General features: G+C 34.8%; 1 protein-coding gene across 1 annotated transcript; it reads left to right on the top strand.

Annotated features, from left to right (window-relative positions):
- Positions 1–2,275: 2,275 nt before the first annotated feature.
- On the top strand, positions 2,276–14,616 carry LOC126978639 (pupal cuticle protein 20-like). The gene is made up of 5 exons (XM_050827632.1): positions 2,276–2,343; positions 7,350–7,512; positions 8,777–8,942; positions 12,737–12,982; positions 13,950–14,616. Exons 1-5 carry the CDS (start codon positions 2,329–2,331, stop codon positions 14,224–14,226), a joined length of 867 nt encoding a protein of 288 aa, XP_050683589.1. The 5' UTR covers positions 2,276–2,328; the 3' UTR covers positions 14,227–14,616.
- Positions 14,617–15,686: the final 1,070 nt, after the last annotated feature.

Raw genomic sequence — 15,686 nt, 5'->3', positions numbered from 1 at the left:
GACATGTTAGTGCATGTCGGACAGAAGTAAACAAAATTTTACTTAGTTTGCAAGTTACTGAGAACTTGAGTGTATGCAGCGAAACTTTTAACAAGCGGTAATGGTTGCAGAGAGCTTTTAAACTAGGGGAAATTTGTTGGGGTTGATTTATTCTTAGTACAGTTGTTACGTCTATATCCGCACATACTTAGAAAGTACTTATAGCGATGAGGACAATATGTATTTTGTAAGTTAAGTTGTATGGCCTTTTTTTTCTATGAGAGAATTTAGTGACGCACGGTTTGACAGTTCCGCTGTGGAACAATTTCAGTATAACAACAGGGAGCACTTTTAACGAAATAGTTCTTGATGTTCTTGATGTGAAATATTATTAGCAAATTCCTATAAAACAGTATTTTTTTTATTATCTTCAGAACAAAGTCTGTCGGGGCAGCTATTATTATATATAATGAAAATGGACTTTGTTTGAGGCTCTTTCACGCCTAAACCACTGATCGTATCGTCACGAAACTACCACCATTCGATGCGAAATTTATCCTAGATGGTTTATGACTATTTTTAGAATTCCAACGTTGCTTCATTAATTGATTTCCTTTTAAAATAAATTTTGAATATTGTATTTTTTCTTAGCCGGAAGTTAAAATGCTCTACACAGATTGTGTAAGGGCATAAATTTAAAATATTTCCAATACCCGGTTGTAGGATTAGCAAGTGCGTCAAAGCTTCGAGAATAATGTATATAAGCGAATTTTTTGAAGTGAAACCTCTTTATCGACTTGAGAGAAATTTTATAGCAATGTCGTCAATATATGACTATTTTTAGAATTCCAACGTTGCTTCATTAATTGATTTCCTTTTAAAATAAATTTTGAATATTGTATTTTTTCTTAGCCGGAAGTTAAAATGCTCTACACAGATTGTGTAAGGGCATAAATTTAAAATATTTCCAATACCCGGTTGTAGGATTAGCAAGTGCGTCAAAGCTTCGAGAATAATGTATATAAGCGAATTTTTTGAAGTGAAACCTCTTTATCGACTTGAGAGAAATTTTATAGCAATGTCGTCAATATATGACTATTTTTAGAATTCCAACGTTGCTTCATTAATTGATTTCCTTTTAAAATAAATTTTGAATATTGTATTTTTTCTTAGCCGGAAGTTAAAATGCTCTACACAGATTGTGTAAGGGCATAAATTTAAAATATTTCCAATACCCGGTTGTAGGATTAGCAAGTGCGTCAAAGCTTCGAGAATAATCTATATAAGCGAATTTTTTGAAGTGAAACCTCTTTATCGACTTGAGAGAAATTTTATAGCAATGTCGTCAATAGCCCATTAGTTTGTGACCCTCACTACTAAGCCAGAGGTCCCGGGTTTGAATCCCGGTGATGCAATCATTTATATGATGAATATGGATGTTTGTTTCCGAGTCATGGATGTTTATTTTAGATTTTGCAAAGTTTTATGCTTATTAGCAACAAAGTCCATTGGTGGAATATGACAGGTGAATTTTTTTTTTAAATCATTCCGGTTTTTTTCCTTCAAAAGTTTAAGAAATTTGAAAAAACTAAATATGCAGTTACTGGTTTCTTATAAATCGAGGGCATGACTTCTTTAATTACTTTCCTCTAAGTCTCGTAGTTTCCGACTTGGCCATCACCGCCCTTCTCAAAAAACCACCCTATACATGGGTATAAAAAATAGAGCACGATTCTCAGACCTACCAAATATATCTTACTACAATAATTATTAATGTATTCGATTGCCATCTTGCAACCCTATAGCGGATTGGTGGATGGAACAGAATAATATTAAAATCGCGATACAAAAATAGTTGTAGAACGTTGAAGGGCGAAAATATATATTACTCACGGTAATAGGTAGTACATGGGTCACCCTTATCATTTAGGGGTATGAAATATAAAAGTTGGCTGATTGTCAGACCTACCCGATATGCACACAATTTTCATACACACACGGACACGAGAATTTTACATGGGAGCCTCGTTTAAGTATAGAGGAATGACGTAGTTGTATACTATTTACTGACATAAATAAATTTAAATAAATTCAGATTTTAGGTCATCATGTGCTGTATAAATTGTATCTACTCCGTTTTTCTCTTCGCCAATAGCTTCGCCTCGATGTCTAGATAGTCCTAAGGCAGAGCCTGAAGCACGGATTCACTTCGACAGTAACACGTACAAGGTGAAGCAACCGCGAAAGGGCAAACTCGTTCCATATAAAACCGAGCACATCCTACTTGGTTGTATTCGCAAGTCGGCTCATCGAGGAGTAAGCACTCCTGTACAAATAGAATAAGGAAATATGTATTCAAGCTGGGTAAGCGATGTTTTCTATACTAATATTATAAATAGTAAGTTTGTGAGGTTGTAGGGGGTAATGTATGGATCTACTGAATCGATTTTGAAAACAGTTTGTTATTTTTAAGTCTCTAAGTCCGTCACTTCTGAGATTTAATCGGTTCGGTTTGAGCGCTCTTACCAACTGAGCCAATCGTCCGAGTGACGCATCCACCGCTTAGTATGTTTTCAACTCTCAGATTTTGAAAACTCTGCTGCCACACAAAGCCACATTATTTGTAAATATTATAAGGCTATATTAGGTATATTAACCCGAAAAATTCGTGGTAGTCGGATTTGCAAAGAAAATGAGTAAATACTAAATATGTTAATATGAGTCGTGTTCAAAGTTAAATTAAAATCGATATTTACAAGTTGTTTTCTTTGAAAAATTTTGTAATTCGTATTAAATCTTGTCTTGATTAGAGTTTTCACTTGTATCCCGTTGAAAATCAAAACGTATAGAATCAAGTCACTGGGGAACCAGGGCTTCATAATAAATCGACAGATATATAATAATTGATGCCCAAGCATTAGATGTTGAAATTGCCAGGCGTCTGATTACTGTTCTGCAAAAAGACCCTTTCATTTATCCACGGTGTCGTGTGCGTGGGCCCTATAATTACCGGGACTATGGTTACTAATAGAAATTCTATAGTATATCTTGCGTGATAATATACTTTAGCTTACAGGCATAAACTTATAATGCCTACTTCTCGGCTAAGTCGGGTTAGTAAGTCTTTTGTGGGGCAATGTATATGTTTTTACAACAAAATCCCAGAAAATGTTCAAAACAAATGTATTACGTAATTGAAAACAATTGTTTAAAAACGTTTGTGTGGTAAAGGTTACTATAACATAAATGACTTTCTTAATGACACCATATATTGGAAATGGAGCGACCACAATCAGGCTATTAAATAATAAGTTTTATTGTACTGTTACGTTGTAACCATATTTTGCAATGAAAAAAATTGCCCGCTGTGTTTGTTGCAACCATTCTTCTCAGGTATGAGGCATTCGTTTTGGAATGGGTGATAGTTTTTGACTTTTAATAAGTGATGTCACATCCTATTTTGAATAAAAATATTTCGATTAAAACTTATATGTTATCCAGACTCTTTCTTGTTGATATTGATCCAAAATTGAATATTACAATTATAAACATATTTACAATACTATGATTACATTACAATAAAACTATCATTATGGGGAAGTGTACCAAGAATACTGGCAGCATTTCCGTGTTGGGTTCCTACCCACCTCCTGGTTCGCTGATCCGTTGACCGAAATTGCTGCCAGCGCTTGTGTTACCAGTGGCCCTAATAGTTATTCTGTGGGTCCCACGGGCCAAGTGGCATACATATTATAATCTCAGAACAGCCGAAGAAAATCTACTGTTATATATTTGTCACAGAATGGTATCACGTTTTCTTGTTGCGGGAAAAACTTTATTTAGAATTATAAACGAGCAAAAACATATCTGCTTCCTTTGAATATATATAAATATCCATAATATATGGGGTTATTACACTATATATTACTAGCTGACCTGACAGACACTGTTCTGTAAATAGAAAAAAATAATGTAGCCAAGTATTCGGGAATAACGCAAAAAAATATATAAGTCAAAAGCCATCGGAAATAAGTGATTTTAAGATATGTAGTAAATAAAGTGATAAGGATTAATATCGTTTAAACAGTTTTTATATTACCTCTTTATAATTGGCAATTTTTAAAAGTATTAAAATAGATATAGTAGACATATAAAGCCATCGCGGAGTTTTCTGTAGAACTATATAAGATACACAATTCCACCTTACATTATTTTGTTATATCTCAATGGGTTTATTTAGTCTTTAGACAGCGTTTTCGTTGTAAGATCCCAGATTGCTAATATCCTTAATGTATCCGAAAATATTTACAAAATCTAAACACATTATATACTAAAATCTTCCTCGAGAATCACGTTATCCGTTGGTGAAAACAACATGACAATCGGTGTAGTAGTTTTTGAGTTTATCGCGAACAGACAGACGGACAGAAGCAACCTAGGACATTGTTTTATAATATGTAGTGACGTAGAGATAAAAACAAATTAGAAATTCGGAAACAAACTTATGACATAAAAACATAAAATATTCTAATTAAAGTTGAATTCAAAAAGTTTTGGTAGGTTAAGGCTGTGGCTGAGATCTATAGAGCGTACTTAGACTTTGCTCAGACTATACTTACGTAAAACTTAGCTAAGTGTAAGATAAGCATAATATTTTACCAATGCCAGCCTGATTATGGGTACCACATCGGCGTCTATTTCTTGCGTGAAGCAGTAATGAGTTCGATCTGAAGGGCTAGTAGCTAATGAAATTACTGGGCAAATGAGACTTGACATCTTATATCTCAGAGTGACAAGTAAGCTCTATACATCTCAGCCTTAGTAACCTAAGCAAAAGTTAAAGGTACTTAAGCCTTTTGGTAGTATGCAATCAAGAGTCTTATACAGACCATACCTGAAACCCACACGAGTTATCACAACCAATAAAGAAGTTGTTACGTCTTCCAGCGCTGATAAATAACCCAATACCTCTTGAAAGTTAGAAGCATAATATAAATTCATTTACTGTATAATGGCATATCACGACTTAGCGAATCATTACTAGGTTTATGGGAGCGAGGAATAGATGGGCTTTATTGACTTATAAATGAGAGTTCTCACGATCTCATTGACTGATGAACTCATTATTAAGTTTCTATAATGATTATTATATACCAAGTTTAAAATTATCTTATATTTAACTATATATATGAGATTTCCACGTATATAGTCACTCATCACGATATTTCTGGAACCATTAGAACTGACTAGACTAGACTTTAAATTTGGTAGGAATATTCTTTTCACCGAGTAGAGGTCAGCTAAGAACGGATTTTACGAAATTCCACCCGCAAGAGTTGTCTAGTCGTCTGTCGGGTCAGCTAGTATATCATGTCGCGGTGTTTGTAGTTAAACTCCTTCGAAACACCTTGACCGATTCTCATGAAATTTTGAGTGCATATTGGGTAGGTCTGAGAGTCGGACAACATCTATTTTTCATCCCCCTAAATGTTAAGGGTGGTCCACGCCAATTTTTTTTTTTTAATTTTTTTTGCATTTTTTTTTAATTTGTTTGGGTCAGCATTAAAAAATACATACAAATTCAAATTTTCACCCATCTACGATCAACAGTTAGTTTTGTATCGCGATTTTAATATCGGCAATACAACGTTTGCTGGGTCAGCTAGTAATATATATAATTCTTCTGTACGTGTGTTGACAGTGAACTCCTCCAAAACGGCTGGATCGATTTGAATGAATTTTTTTGTGGATGTTCAAGTGGATTCGAGGATGGTTAAGATTCACAATTGAGCTACCTCCAAAACGGCTGGACCAATTTTGATGATTTCCTGTGTATTTTAGTGAATTTGAGATTGGTTTAAATTGTCAATGCAGTCCATGTATATTTCTCCTGCCCGTGTGTATGTTAGTGAACTCCTCCTAACGGCTGGACCCATTTTTTAAATTTAAGACGTGTGTACAGGACAACGTCTGTCGGGTCCGCTAGTATATATATATATATATATACTAGCGGACCCGACATATATATATTCATAATCTTATAACATTTTAATTATTAAACTATATGGCTTTCCGTGTAAATATTACTTTTTAAAGCATTAGGACAGACAGTATCAAATCGATTCTGTTTTCTTTGTATATCGATCCAATAACTAAATATATAAATTTTAAACAAAAGTAACATAATTTAAATAGTAATTAATTTAACTTATATTAGTTTTAGATGCTATATTGGCTCAAATTACATTAGTACCTCAGAACATAACTACATAGCCCTATTCACAATAATTGTTGACACTGTTTATACTAATGGCGGTACTTACGAACTAATAATTTTTAATACAGTCGTGAGAAAAAGTTTGGAATTATTTACTTCATGTACCCGCCAATTTTCTTACTTAAAAATTTTTTAATTATCATAAAAATAACATCATTTTAAAGGTTCAATTCTTAACTTTAAACTGATACCGAATTCATTGCGTGGTAAAGGTTACTATAACATAAATGACTTTATATGATACCACAGATTGGGAATGGAGTGACCGCCCTCAGGCTGTTAAATAATAAGTTTAATTGTACAATATTACTTTGTAAACATATTTATTCGATGAAAAAAAAAGCCCGCTGAGTTTGTTGCGCCCATTCTTCTCAGGTCTGAGGCATTCATTTTGGAATGGGTGGTATTTTTTGACTTTCAATAAGTGAATAAAAATAATTGAATTTGAATTTGAATTAAAATCAAGCCTGTATTTAAGAAGCTACCCCGGATTAAATGAAGGAATAACGAAAATGATGCGTTTCAATTGTTCGATACGTCGCAAGTAGCGACCTATTGACCTCCTGTATATTGTATTATGTTAGTAGGTTCGGTAAAAATCATTACAAAATTATCTTTTAACTGTTATTAAGATTTATTATAAGAAAAAATGCAGATAAGCAAATGCAGATGGTTGTACTTATTTCTATCTATCTGATTTTCTGTTTTACAAATGATTTGAGTTTTCTTTAGTGTTAATTCCGCCAATATTTGTCTTTAAACAATTCGACACGAATTTTGGCGAGGCAACACGTCCTGAGGATGCCTCGTGTGGAGGCGAAGCACGTGTCAAATTGTTTAAAGACAAATATTGGCGGAATTAACACTAAATAAAACTCAAATCATTTGTATAATAATTATGGATTTCCGCAAAGTAACGCCTACTTCAATATTTTTTTTTTGATGTTCTGTTGACTCATACCATACTAAGTAGAAAATCTTCGCGACAAATAAGTTGCAGATACAAGTGGGAAAGGTGGTGTGGTTGGGTCAAAGGTCAAATTAACCACAATATGTCCATAACCTTCATCTCAATTAATGGTATTTATTACAGGCACTGTTGTTATCGGCCATGGTGGCGCTAGCCTCGTGCGGTCGTCTTGAACCCCAGTATTTACCACCAAGACCTGGTGGTTTTGGGGGTGGATCTGGAGGTAGCGGTGGTGGTGGCGGTGGTAATTCAGGCCTAGGTGGTGGATTCGGCGGCGGGAGCGGAGGTATTAATATTTTTTTACTTAATATATTTATTTCTACGAAATTTTTTCCATAAAGCGAGCAAAACGTCCACCTTTTTTTTATTTACTAAAAATATTATATAGATTTTGATAAATATACCTTAGATACTTCATAGGCCTAGATAGATCCTCTCGCTGCTAGACAACCGAAAACAGGCCAGGTTTATTACTTTAGTGTGCGTGACAAGCTACGTCTTACACTCGCGATTTGTACGTCACTTATTGTTTGTATGAGTGCATTGCTCAAAATAGAGGTTAACTGTCAACCTAAATTTTCGTCGTTTTCACAGCTGTCACAGTCTATGTAGACGTATAAATGATCTAAGAAATATATATTGTCCTCCAAAGCCGTCGAGACGGTTTGATTGGGGGAATATACAGTGTTGCTGCCTTTAAGGAAGGTGTACCCGCTGTTTTTGCAGGTACCCATGTCGTATCGTGCCCGGAAACACCGCACAATGAAGCTCATTCCACAGCTTTGTAGTGGAAAAAAGCTCTAAGAATACCGCATTGTGGAGGACCGCCATACATCCAGATGGTGGGGATAATATCCTAACTTGTGCCGTGTCGCGCAAAGGTGGAATTGGGCGGCAGGAAGCAGGTGCAACAGCTCATCGGAAGACTTATTTAATTCATTGGAACTCACAATACTTATTTTCAGCTTCTATATTTTTCGTTAGAAATTTTTAGACATTTAACCTGGAACGTTAAACAATATGGCAGGCTATATGCCTAATTTGGGCAAGTGTTTAAAAATGTGTCAATAATTTTGTTATATTGACGAATGTAAGAGTGCGTACAAATTACGCGCGGCAGCCCAGAGTCCATGTTCATTTGCCGCGCGAGCCAATGAAGCCTAGACATACCAGTTCATTCGTGTAAACCAAATTTGCATTAACTTTAAGATTTCTGGCACCTGGAGATACTAGCCTGCAATACCGATTTAGTGTGTTTTGTGAGTGACAGCCAATTACATTGTCAAATGTCCATTTTTAAGTTTTCGACCGCGAGAGCCAATACACCAAAACTACAACCGTCACAAATGCGTGCGAATGAACGAAGGAAGCTTCTTTGACGCGGTTTCAAAACCGACAGCGAGCGGTTTGCCCCGCGGCACGTTCGAGCGCGGCGAGCCCGCCTCCGTACGTAATTTGTATGCTAACTGTACTAATGTGATGTAAAATGGGGAAGTGACAGGAGTATTCCACTGCGGCGAGATGCACAGATAATGTTGTTGTTCACCTAGGTGGCGGATTCGGTGGTAATGGCGGCTTAGGCGGCTTGGGCGGAGGATCAGCTGGCTTTGGAGGAAACAGCGGAGGCGGAAACTTTGGCGGAACTGGAAGCGGAGCTAACATTCCCATACTGAAGTATGAAAACGAAAACAATGGTGACGGAACTTACCGCTTCAGGTAAGGATAATTAAATTTTTTAATAGAAAAGTTTTTTAGGCGCGTTGGGCACTTTTTGTTAGGGGAATATCTTATTGGTTAGCCTCACCGACATGCTCATGACTGGCACACGCGATAAATAAAAAATCATAAATATATAATACATAGTCACCGTCACCGAAATACTTTTTGCAATATATCAGTGCTGTCTATAACTTATACGTGAAATTAAACGACCTGTGACTCCTTTCTAATTAATCATCTTGTCTCTCCATCTCGTACCAGGTCTTCCTCTTCTTCTTTTGCCATCTAATGGATACCATTTTGTAGTTATACTGCTTCATCTTCTTCTATATTATTATACTTCTTTATTTTGTTTGTTAGGCTTATACTTAGTAAGCTTTTTTTCATATTCCTTTCGGTCACTTTGAGTCACTTCGTCTGGTGTTTATTGAGTGTTCAAGTTTGGCAGTCATATGTTAGCAAGGTAGTGATGCAATTGATTTGATTTGATTTAACCTGATAGTCATTAAAACGATAAAAAATAACTTCCAGTGTCTTCGAATTAATCACATTGCAAATTAAAATATTTCTTGTTTAGGTATGATACTCGTGACTTGTTGAGTCCTCCCCCCGAAGGCTTTCCGCCATTGAAACCCAAAGTTTGAGTTTCGCGCATTCGGTACCATTTTTTGTTATTGAAAATCTCTTAACTATAAAGTATCAGTTTTAGTTCAATTCGACTCATATTTTTTCTTATTTTTACAACAAACTATTATGTCATATTGTGATGGTAAAAAATAATCTTTGAGGCTTATTTCAATGTTTCATTATATGAAATATACCAACATCTCAAAATATCCTAATCAAAAGTTTTGATGTCAACTATAGCTTTGGATGAGCATTTCAGGCAAATGCTTAGTTCTGTTTTTTAAATTCCAACCTTAAATACACACTCTTCCACTTGTTGAAGGTGGCCAATCAGAGAACATACAACTCACGTGTAACACGTCATTACCGTCCACAGAAGTAATAATTGTTTTATCAACAATCCAAACGAATAAAGGGACATTTAGTTGACAATGAAACCCACTTAATATATTCAAATATATCTATATAAGTAATATTTATTCAAATCATATTCTGAGTGTGTCAGTAACAATATTATTCACTGAACTACGCAGCTATGATGTATACATTTCGTAAATCAGTGTACAATGTAGATGCACCACCATGTTTGAAGTTCTTGCATCCAGTGTAAGCTATGCTTTAAAATTTAAATTATGACGTGAATGTTCACCACTGCTGTTACTTAATAAATTTCACGTGAAATCTGAATTATAAATCTGAATAATTGAATCCATCTTATCATCCAAATGTCTTGTTTCTATTCCATCGAAAGTAAATTTTGTTTAAATTATTATAAATGCAATCATAAAAGAAATTCAACGATTAACAAACAAAGTCTAAGTAAAGACTTTGTTACATGTAATATATTTCGGAAAAGCAAACACCGCAAAAAACCGCAGAAATACAATAAAATTAGATATTTATAACAATTTTTTACTACATAAACCAATATTTAGTAATTTATATTTAAATACGATTTATTTCAGTTCACTAAGACTTCAGACTACTATTTAATCAATATATCGTGTTTAATCTAATGATTTTATTTTGTACGAAACAAGCAGAGCCCATGAAGAAATAAATAATAAACGCACTAGCTACTCTTTGAAGTATGCAGCATAAAATATGTGAGTGAGGTACGCGTCCCTCGTACGCCGGGTGCGCCGTGCGAGCACTGGTATCTAGTATCCTCGGAATGATTGAAGGCAGCTTAGATTCAACTTACAGTCAAATTTAAATAAGTTTTATTCAATTGGGCTTTAAATAAGCGCTTTTGAATCGCCACTATAAATTTTGGTTTTAATTTACTAAATCCATCATTATATATTTTAAGAGAATACTTTGCAATGGCTGAAATATACAAAACAAATTAGTTTGTTGAGTGCTGCACCAAATATATAAATCGTGTTCCAAGTTAAAATCTTTTTAAATATAAAATATTTCATAAAACAAATAATAATAAATAAATATAGATTATCCTATATTGGATGCATCAACCTTTAGAGCTTGAATTTATTGTTTGTGTAAGGATGATTTGTGAACATGATTGTCGTGATTACTATCATAATTGGAAAACGTATCCAACAAATACAATGATTTAATAACTATAAGCATAACCGATAATAAACATATATATATATATATATGTATATATAACTTGAGATATTCTATATTGTTTTATTTTATTCTCTAATTTAAAATTATAATGAAGCTAACATAATTTTAAGTAGGTAATAATTACATTCTTTGAGTCTGCGTAACTTTTTTAAATAAATTATTATTATAAAAGCGCTATTTGTACAATTTTGTATTATTGGCGTGAGAGGCGCTGCACATCTTATAGACACAATACATAGTGCTTACTAGCTTCGAAAATTATCGCATAGCTCTCTCTAGACGTGTGGTCTTATCTGCGGTGTCGACATGCTGCCAACCGCAGCTACCCTAGCGGAGCTTAATGTCCACTCTGTTTGCTGTGATTGATTAAATTGCTATTTAATTCTGTAATTAACTTGCAACATTACTCGTGTAACTTTTAGTAAGCAATTAAACCTAATTGCACTTATTGTCCTAATATTATTACCACGCACATCTTCTGCACAGCATCAGCAATCAGCTGAAGTAATTAGTATCAGCTGCGAAGACAGTACCTACGATTTAAGATGAAGCGAGGAAGTATCGATGAACTTCCGAATGGCTGCGAAGGAACATATAATACTCTGAAGTATTTTAACATTTTGAATTAATTTCGTTCGTTTTCCATGTTATTTATGCTTCAAGAATCAACGTAATAAAGTGCACATTTTTTTGATGTGAAACATCTATAGCCGCACGTAAAACCGATTTCTGGCGTGCCGTGGCGACGCGTCGCCTTGTCACAGTAATACCATTCTCAGAGGCAACATCGAATATAACTATTACCGAAGTCACTGATTAATCGAATTAAGTAGTAAATTTTTGTATTTAATGAAAATAAATGTTTATTCAATAAATAGTCATCGTTATCTGGAAAAAAATCGTAATATTTTATTTTATCATTATGACATATTTAGTTCCTATCACAATATCTTTTTCATATAGAAACCTGTTTTTATGAGTTTAAAACAATTATCAGCAAAATAGGTCATGAATCAATTTTTTTATGAAAATAAGGGAAGAGACGAGCAGATTTTCAGCTGATTGTAATTGACACGCCCTGCCCATTACAATGCAGTGCCGCTCAGGATTCTTGAAAATCCTTAAAAATTCTGAGCAGCAATACAACTGCGCTCGTTATCATAAGTTGTTAAGTCTCATATGCACAGTAATTTCACTAGCTACGGCGACCTTCAGACCGAAACACAATAATGCTTACATATTACTGCTTCACGACAGAAATAGGCACCGTTGTGGTACCCATAATCTAGCCGGCATCCGGTGCAAAGGAGCCTCCCACTAATGACGACGGTTCGTTTATTCGACGCATTACTTAATGCAACGCTTTTACTTATATTTTTAGATTCCCATTATAATGTCGACGCTGTAAACAATATACCTACGTCATACAATACTCATACTAAAAGATATACAAATTTTACTTATAATTTAGATTGTCTAATTGCGACTTAAGTATTAGGTAGTCAAGATCTTAATATAACCGTCAAGTTACATTGCTTGCCTTAATTATAATGAAATATCTTTAACAGCTACGAAACCGGCAATGGAATCCAAGCTCAGGAGAGTGGTGCTCCCCGTGCCCAGGGTCCTGAGGGTCCAGCAGTGACAGCAGAAGGTGGCTTCTCATACCGCACCCCTGAAGGAGAACAGATCTCCCTGACGTACACCGCTGATGAGAACGGCTTCCATCCAGTTGGAGCTCATCTTCCAACACCTCCACCAATCCCAGATGCAATCCTTCAATCCATCGAGTTCAACAAACGTAATCCATCATCGTAAGTTTTTTTCACATTTTTAAAATGAACTTTTATTTAATCTTTTTATTAATTTAAAAATGGCATTGTAGTAGGAATGAAGTTGTGACATTAATATCAACTACTGCTTTCAACTCAGTGTGGCCGCGCGGTGTAAGGCGCCAGATTTAAGCTCTGGTTCCCGAGAGAGGTTCGATCCCCCTGACCCAGGTTTTTTATTACATTATATTTAAAAAAATTATAAAGAAGTAAAGAATTGGTTTATTTTTATCTTTTTGGAAATATTTTATTATCTAATATTTTTAAACAACATTTTTTTTTGAAATATATTTTTTTTATATTTACCTTTTAAATATTTATTTTTAAACTGTGTCCGTTGAACTTTCACATTTACATTTCGATTTTGTTACTATTACGACAGTCCACGACGTTTTCCGCGTCGTTTTAGATTATTATAACCATGATTCCAATCTAACGTTACTGTTTATAACATTAAGATGAAATCAGTCTAAGTTTTTCGAAGAATATTATAAAAAAATCGCATGTGTTCTGTATAAACATTCAAATATATACAGTAATCATCTGTTATTTATCGAATTAAACAAAAAAAAACATTTTGTATGTTTGTGTTGACAGTACAGTGTATTGTTATTGTTATAACAATATATCTTTATATAAATATAATATGATTCCTTTTTATATAAGTAAAGTAATACGTAAGTAGTAAAATTGTAAGACAAAAGAAATACATAGTTAGTTGTAGTAGTAGACAAGAGAAACTAACTGTTTATGCTGAAAATCTATTGAATTACGTGTTGAATTGAGTTCTGCGAGTCAGCAGTCCTGACGATGCCTCGACTATAGTAGAAAGAATCAAGGCCTTTTTTGGTTTCAGCAAAAAATTTACGTTGCCGACTAACCGGGTCGTCCGGAAGGAAAATAAAGAAGTTATTACGTATGGATAGTATATACATATTGTTATTTACAGCGAGGGTGCTTATAATGGCGGATCTGGAAGCGGAAGCGGAAGCGGATTTGGGAAAGGCAGCGGATCTGGTTTCGGTGGTGCCAGTGGCGGCGGTAGTGGTTTTGGTTCCGGCAGCGGAACCGGCGGTGGTTTTGGAGGTGGAGCGGGCGGTGCAGGTGGCTTCAAAGGCGCAGGAGGGTTTGGCGGCAGTGGTAGCGGTAATGGCGGCTCTGGAAGCGGCAGTTTTGGAGGTGCCGGTACTGGGACTGGCGGCACCGGTGGAGGTTATCACTACTGAGGCCCGTGTCACGATTTCAATTCCACCAATGTATGGTAATGGCAAGTTTGGCTGTAATAGTGTTGTTTCAACAATTTTTACACTATCTTTAAGTACACTATTGCTGTTCCGCTATCAGACTGCGAATGATAATATGTCATGTCGTCATTCCTTGTATTAAAAAATATTTTAGAGCACTGAATGTCGTGAATGTTCTCGAAATGAGTTTATGAAAGTGATATGTGATTGTCTAACCTATTGTTTGTATGATATTAATATTTTTCCCATTGAAATGTGCGATTTTGTTCTTCTCTTCATAATTTCGTTAGTTTTAGCTTAGTGCTTATATTCATTGATATACTGTGATACGAACGCGCGCCTATTTGGTTTTAAGTTATATTTTTTTGTAAATAAAGCATGTGTATTAAATAAATGAATGATTGAAAAGATTTGTTGTTTGTTTTTTAGTGAAAACTTCTTTAAATGCTTCGCTCGTTCTGGTAAAGTCGAGGCATCTCGACCAATCAGCGCGAAATTTACCTCAGTCATTAAATGTGGTTCGTTTATGAATATAGGACATAAAATAATTTAATTCTATATTATTAACCTGGCCTGCACGAAGTTTTCATTAATTGTGTCGTGTTATTTACAAACAGCGGACGTCTTCCGAGTTCCGGCTGATGATGATGACACACAGTTTTTTGTATATTGAAATAGTTAACAGAAAGACTAACACCTAGTTCCATAATAAACGAAGCGTCATAGTATTAAAACTACGAACGATGATTGGCTTACCAAGTACCCACTGACCTTTACTATACATGGGGCTGTTGCAACTATCTTAGTAAAAAAACATTTGGCGGGAAATCATTTCTCAATTGTTTTTTATCACACATCAAAGTTCTACGTACGCAACGAAAATGGAATTAAGTCGAAATGATTTTAAAGCGATGATATTTTTATGATTTTAAAAGTTCTCTCTCTCCGCACGACTAGGCGGTCGTCTTCAAAATGGTTTTGAGAAGCACCTTGCTTGGGCACCGTGAGGCGATGGTTTGCTGAATTTGGGAGAGGTGGGGTTATTTTATATGTCGAATTTCGTGAAGGGCGGCCTTCAACGAAAATGATGTGGCTAAGAATCTAAATTCAAATAATTCTGATTATCTAGTAGTGCAAAACTTTTAGTGTGCCCCGTGTACTAGCTGACCCAGCAAATGTTGTATTGCCATATATATAAAAATAATTAAAAAATTGGGGAATAAAAAATTGATGACAACCTATTCTCAGACCTATCAAATATATCGTACATAAAATTTATAAATATATATTATAAGTCAAAACAATTATTACTTAATTAATTTTGGGAGCAAGCATGCCGTTTTTTGTAATAGTGTCTTTATATGGAAATGATTTATTCATTGTAATAGTATTTTTTTTAATGAAAATAAGGGACAAGACGAGCATGATGTTCCGATGATGGT

Source organism: Leptidea sinapis, chromosome Z (genome assembly GCF_905404315.1).
Source record: "Leptidea sinapis chromosome Z, ilLepSina1.1, whole genome shotgun sequence".
Lineage (NCBI taxonomy): Eukaryota > Metazoa > Arthropoda > Insecta > Lepidoptera > Pieridae > Leptidea > Leptidea sinapis.
The sequence above is the reverse complement of the archived record's forward strand: the minus strand, read 5'-3'. Positions and strand labels throughout refer to the sequence as shown.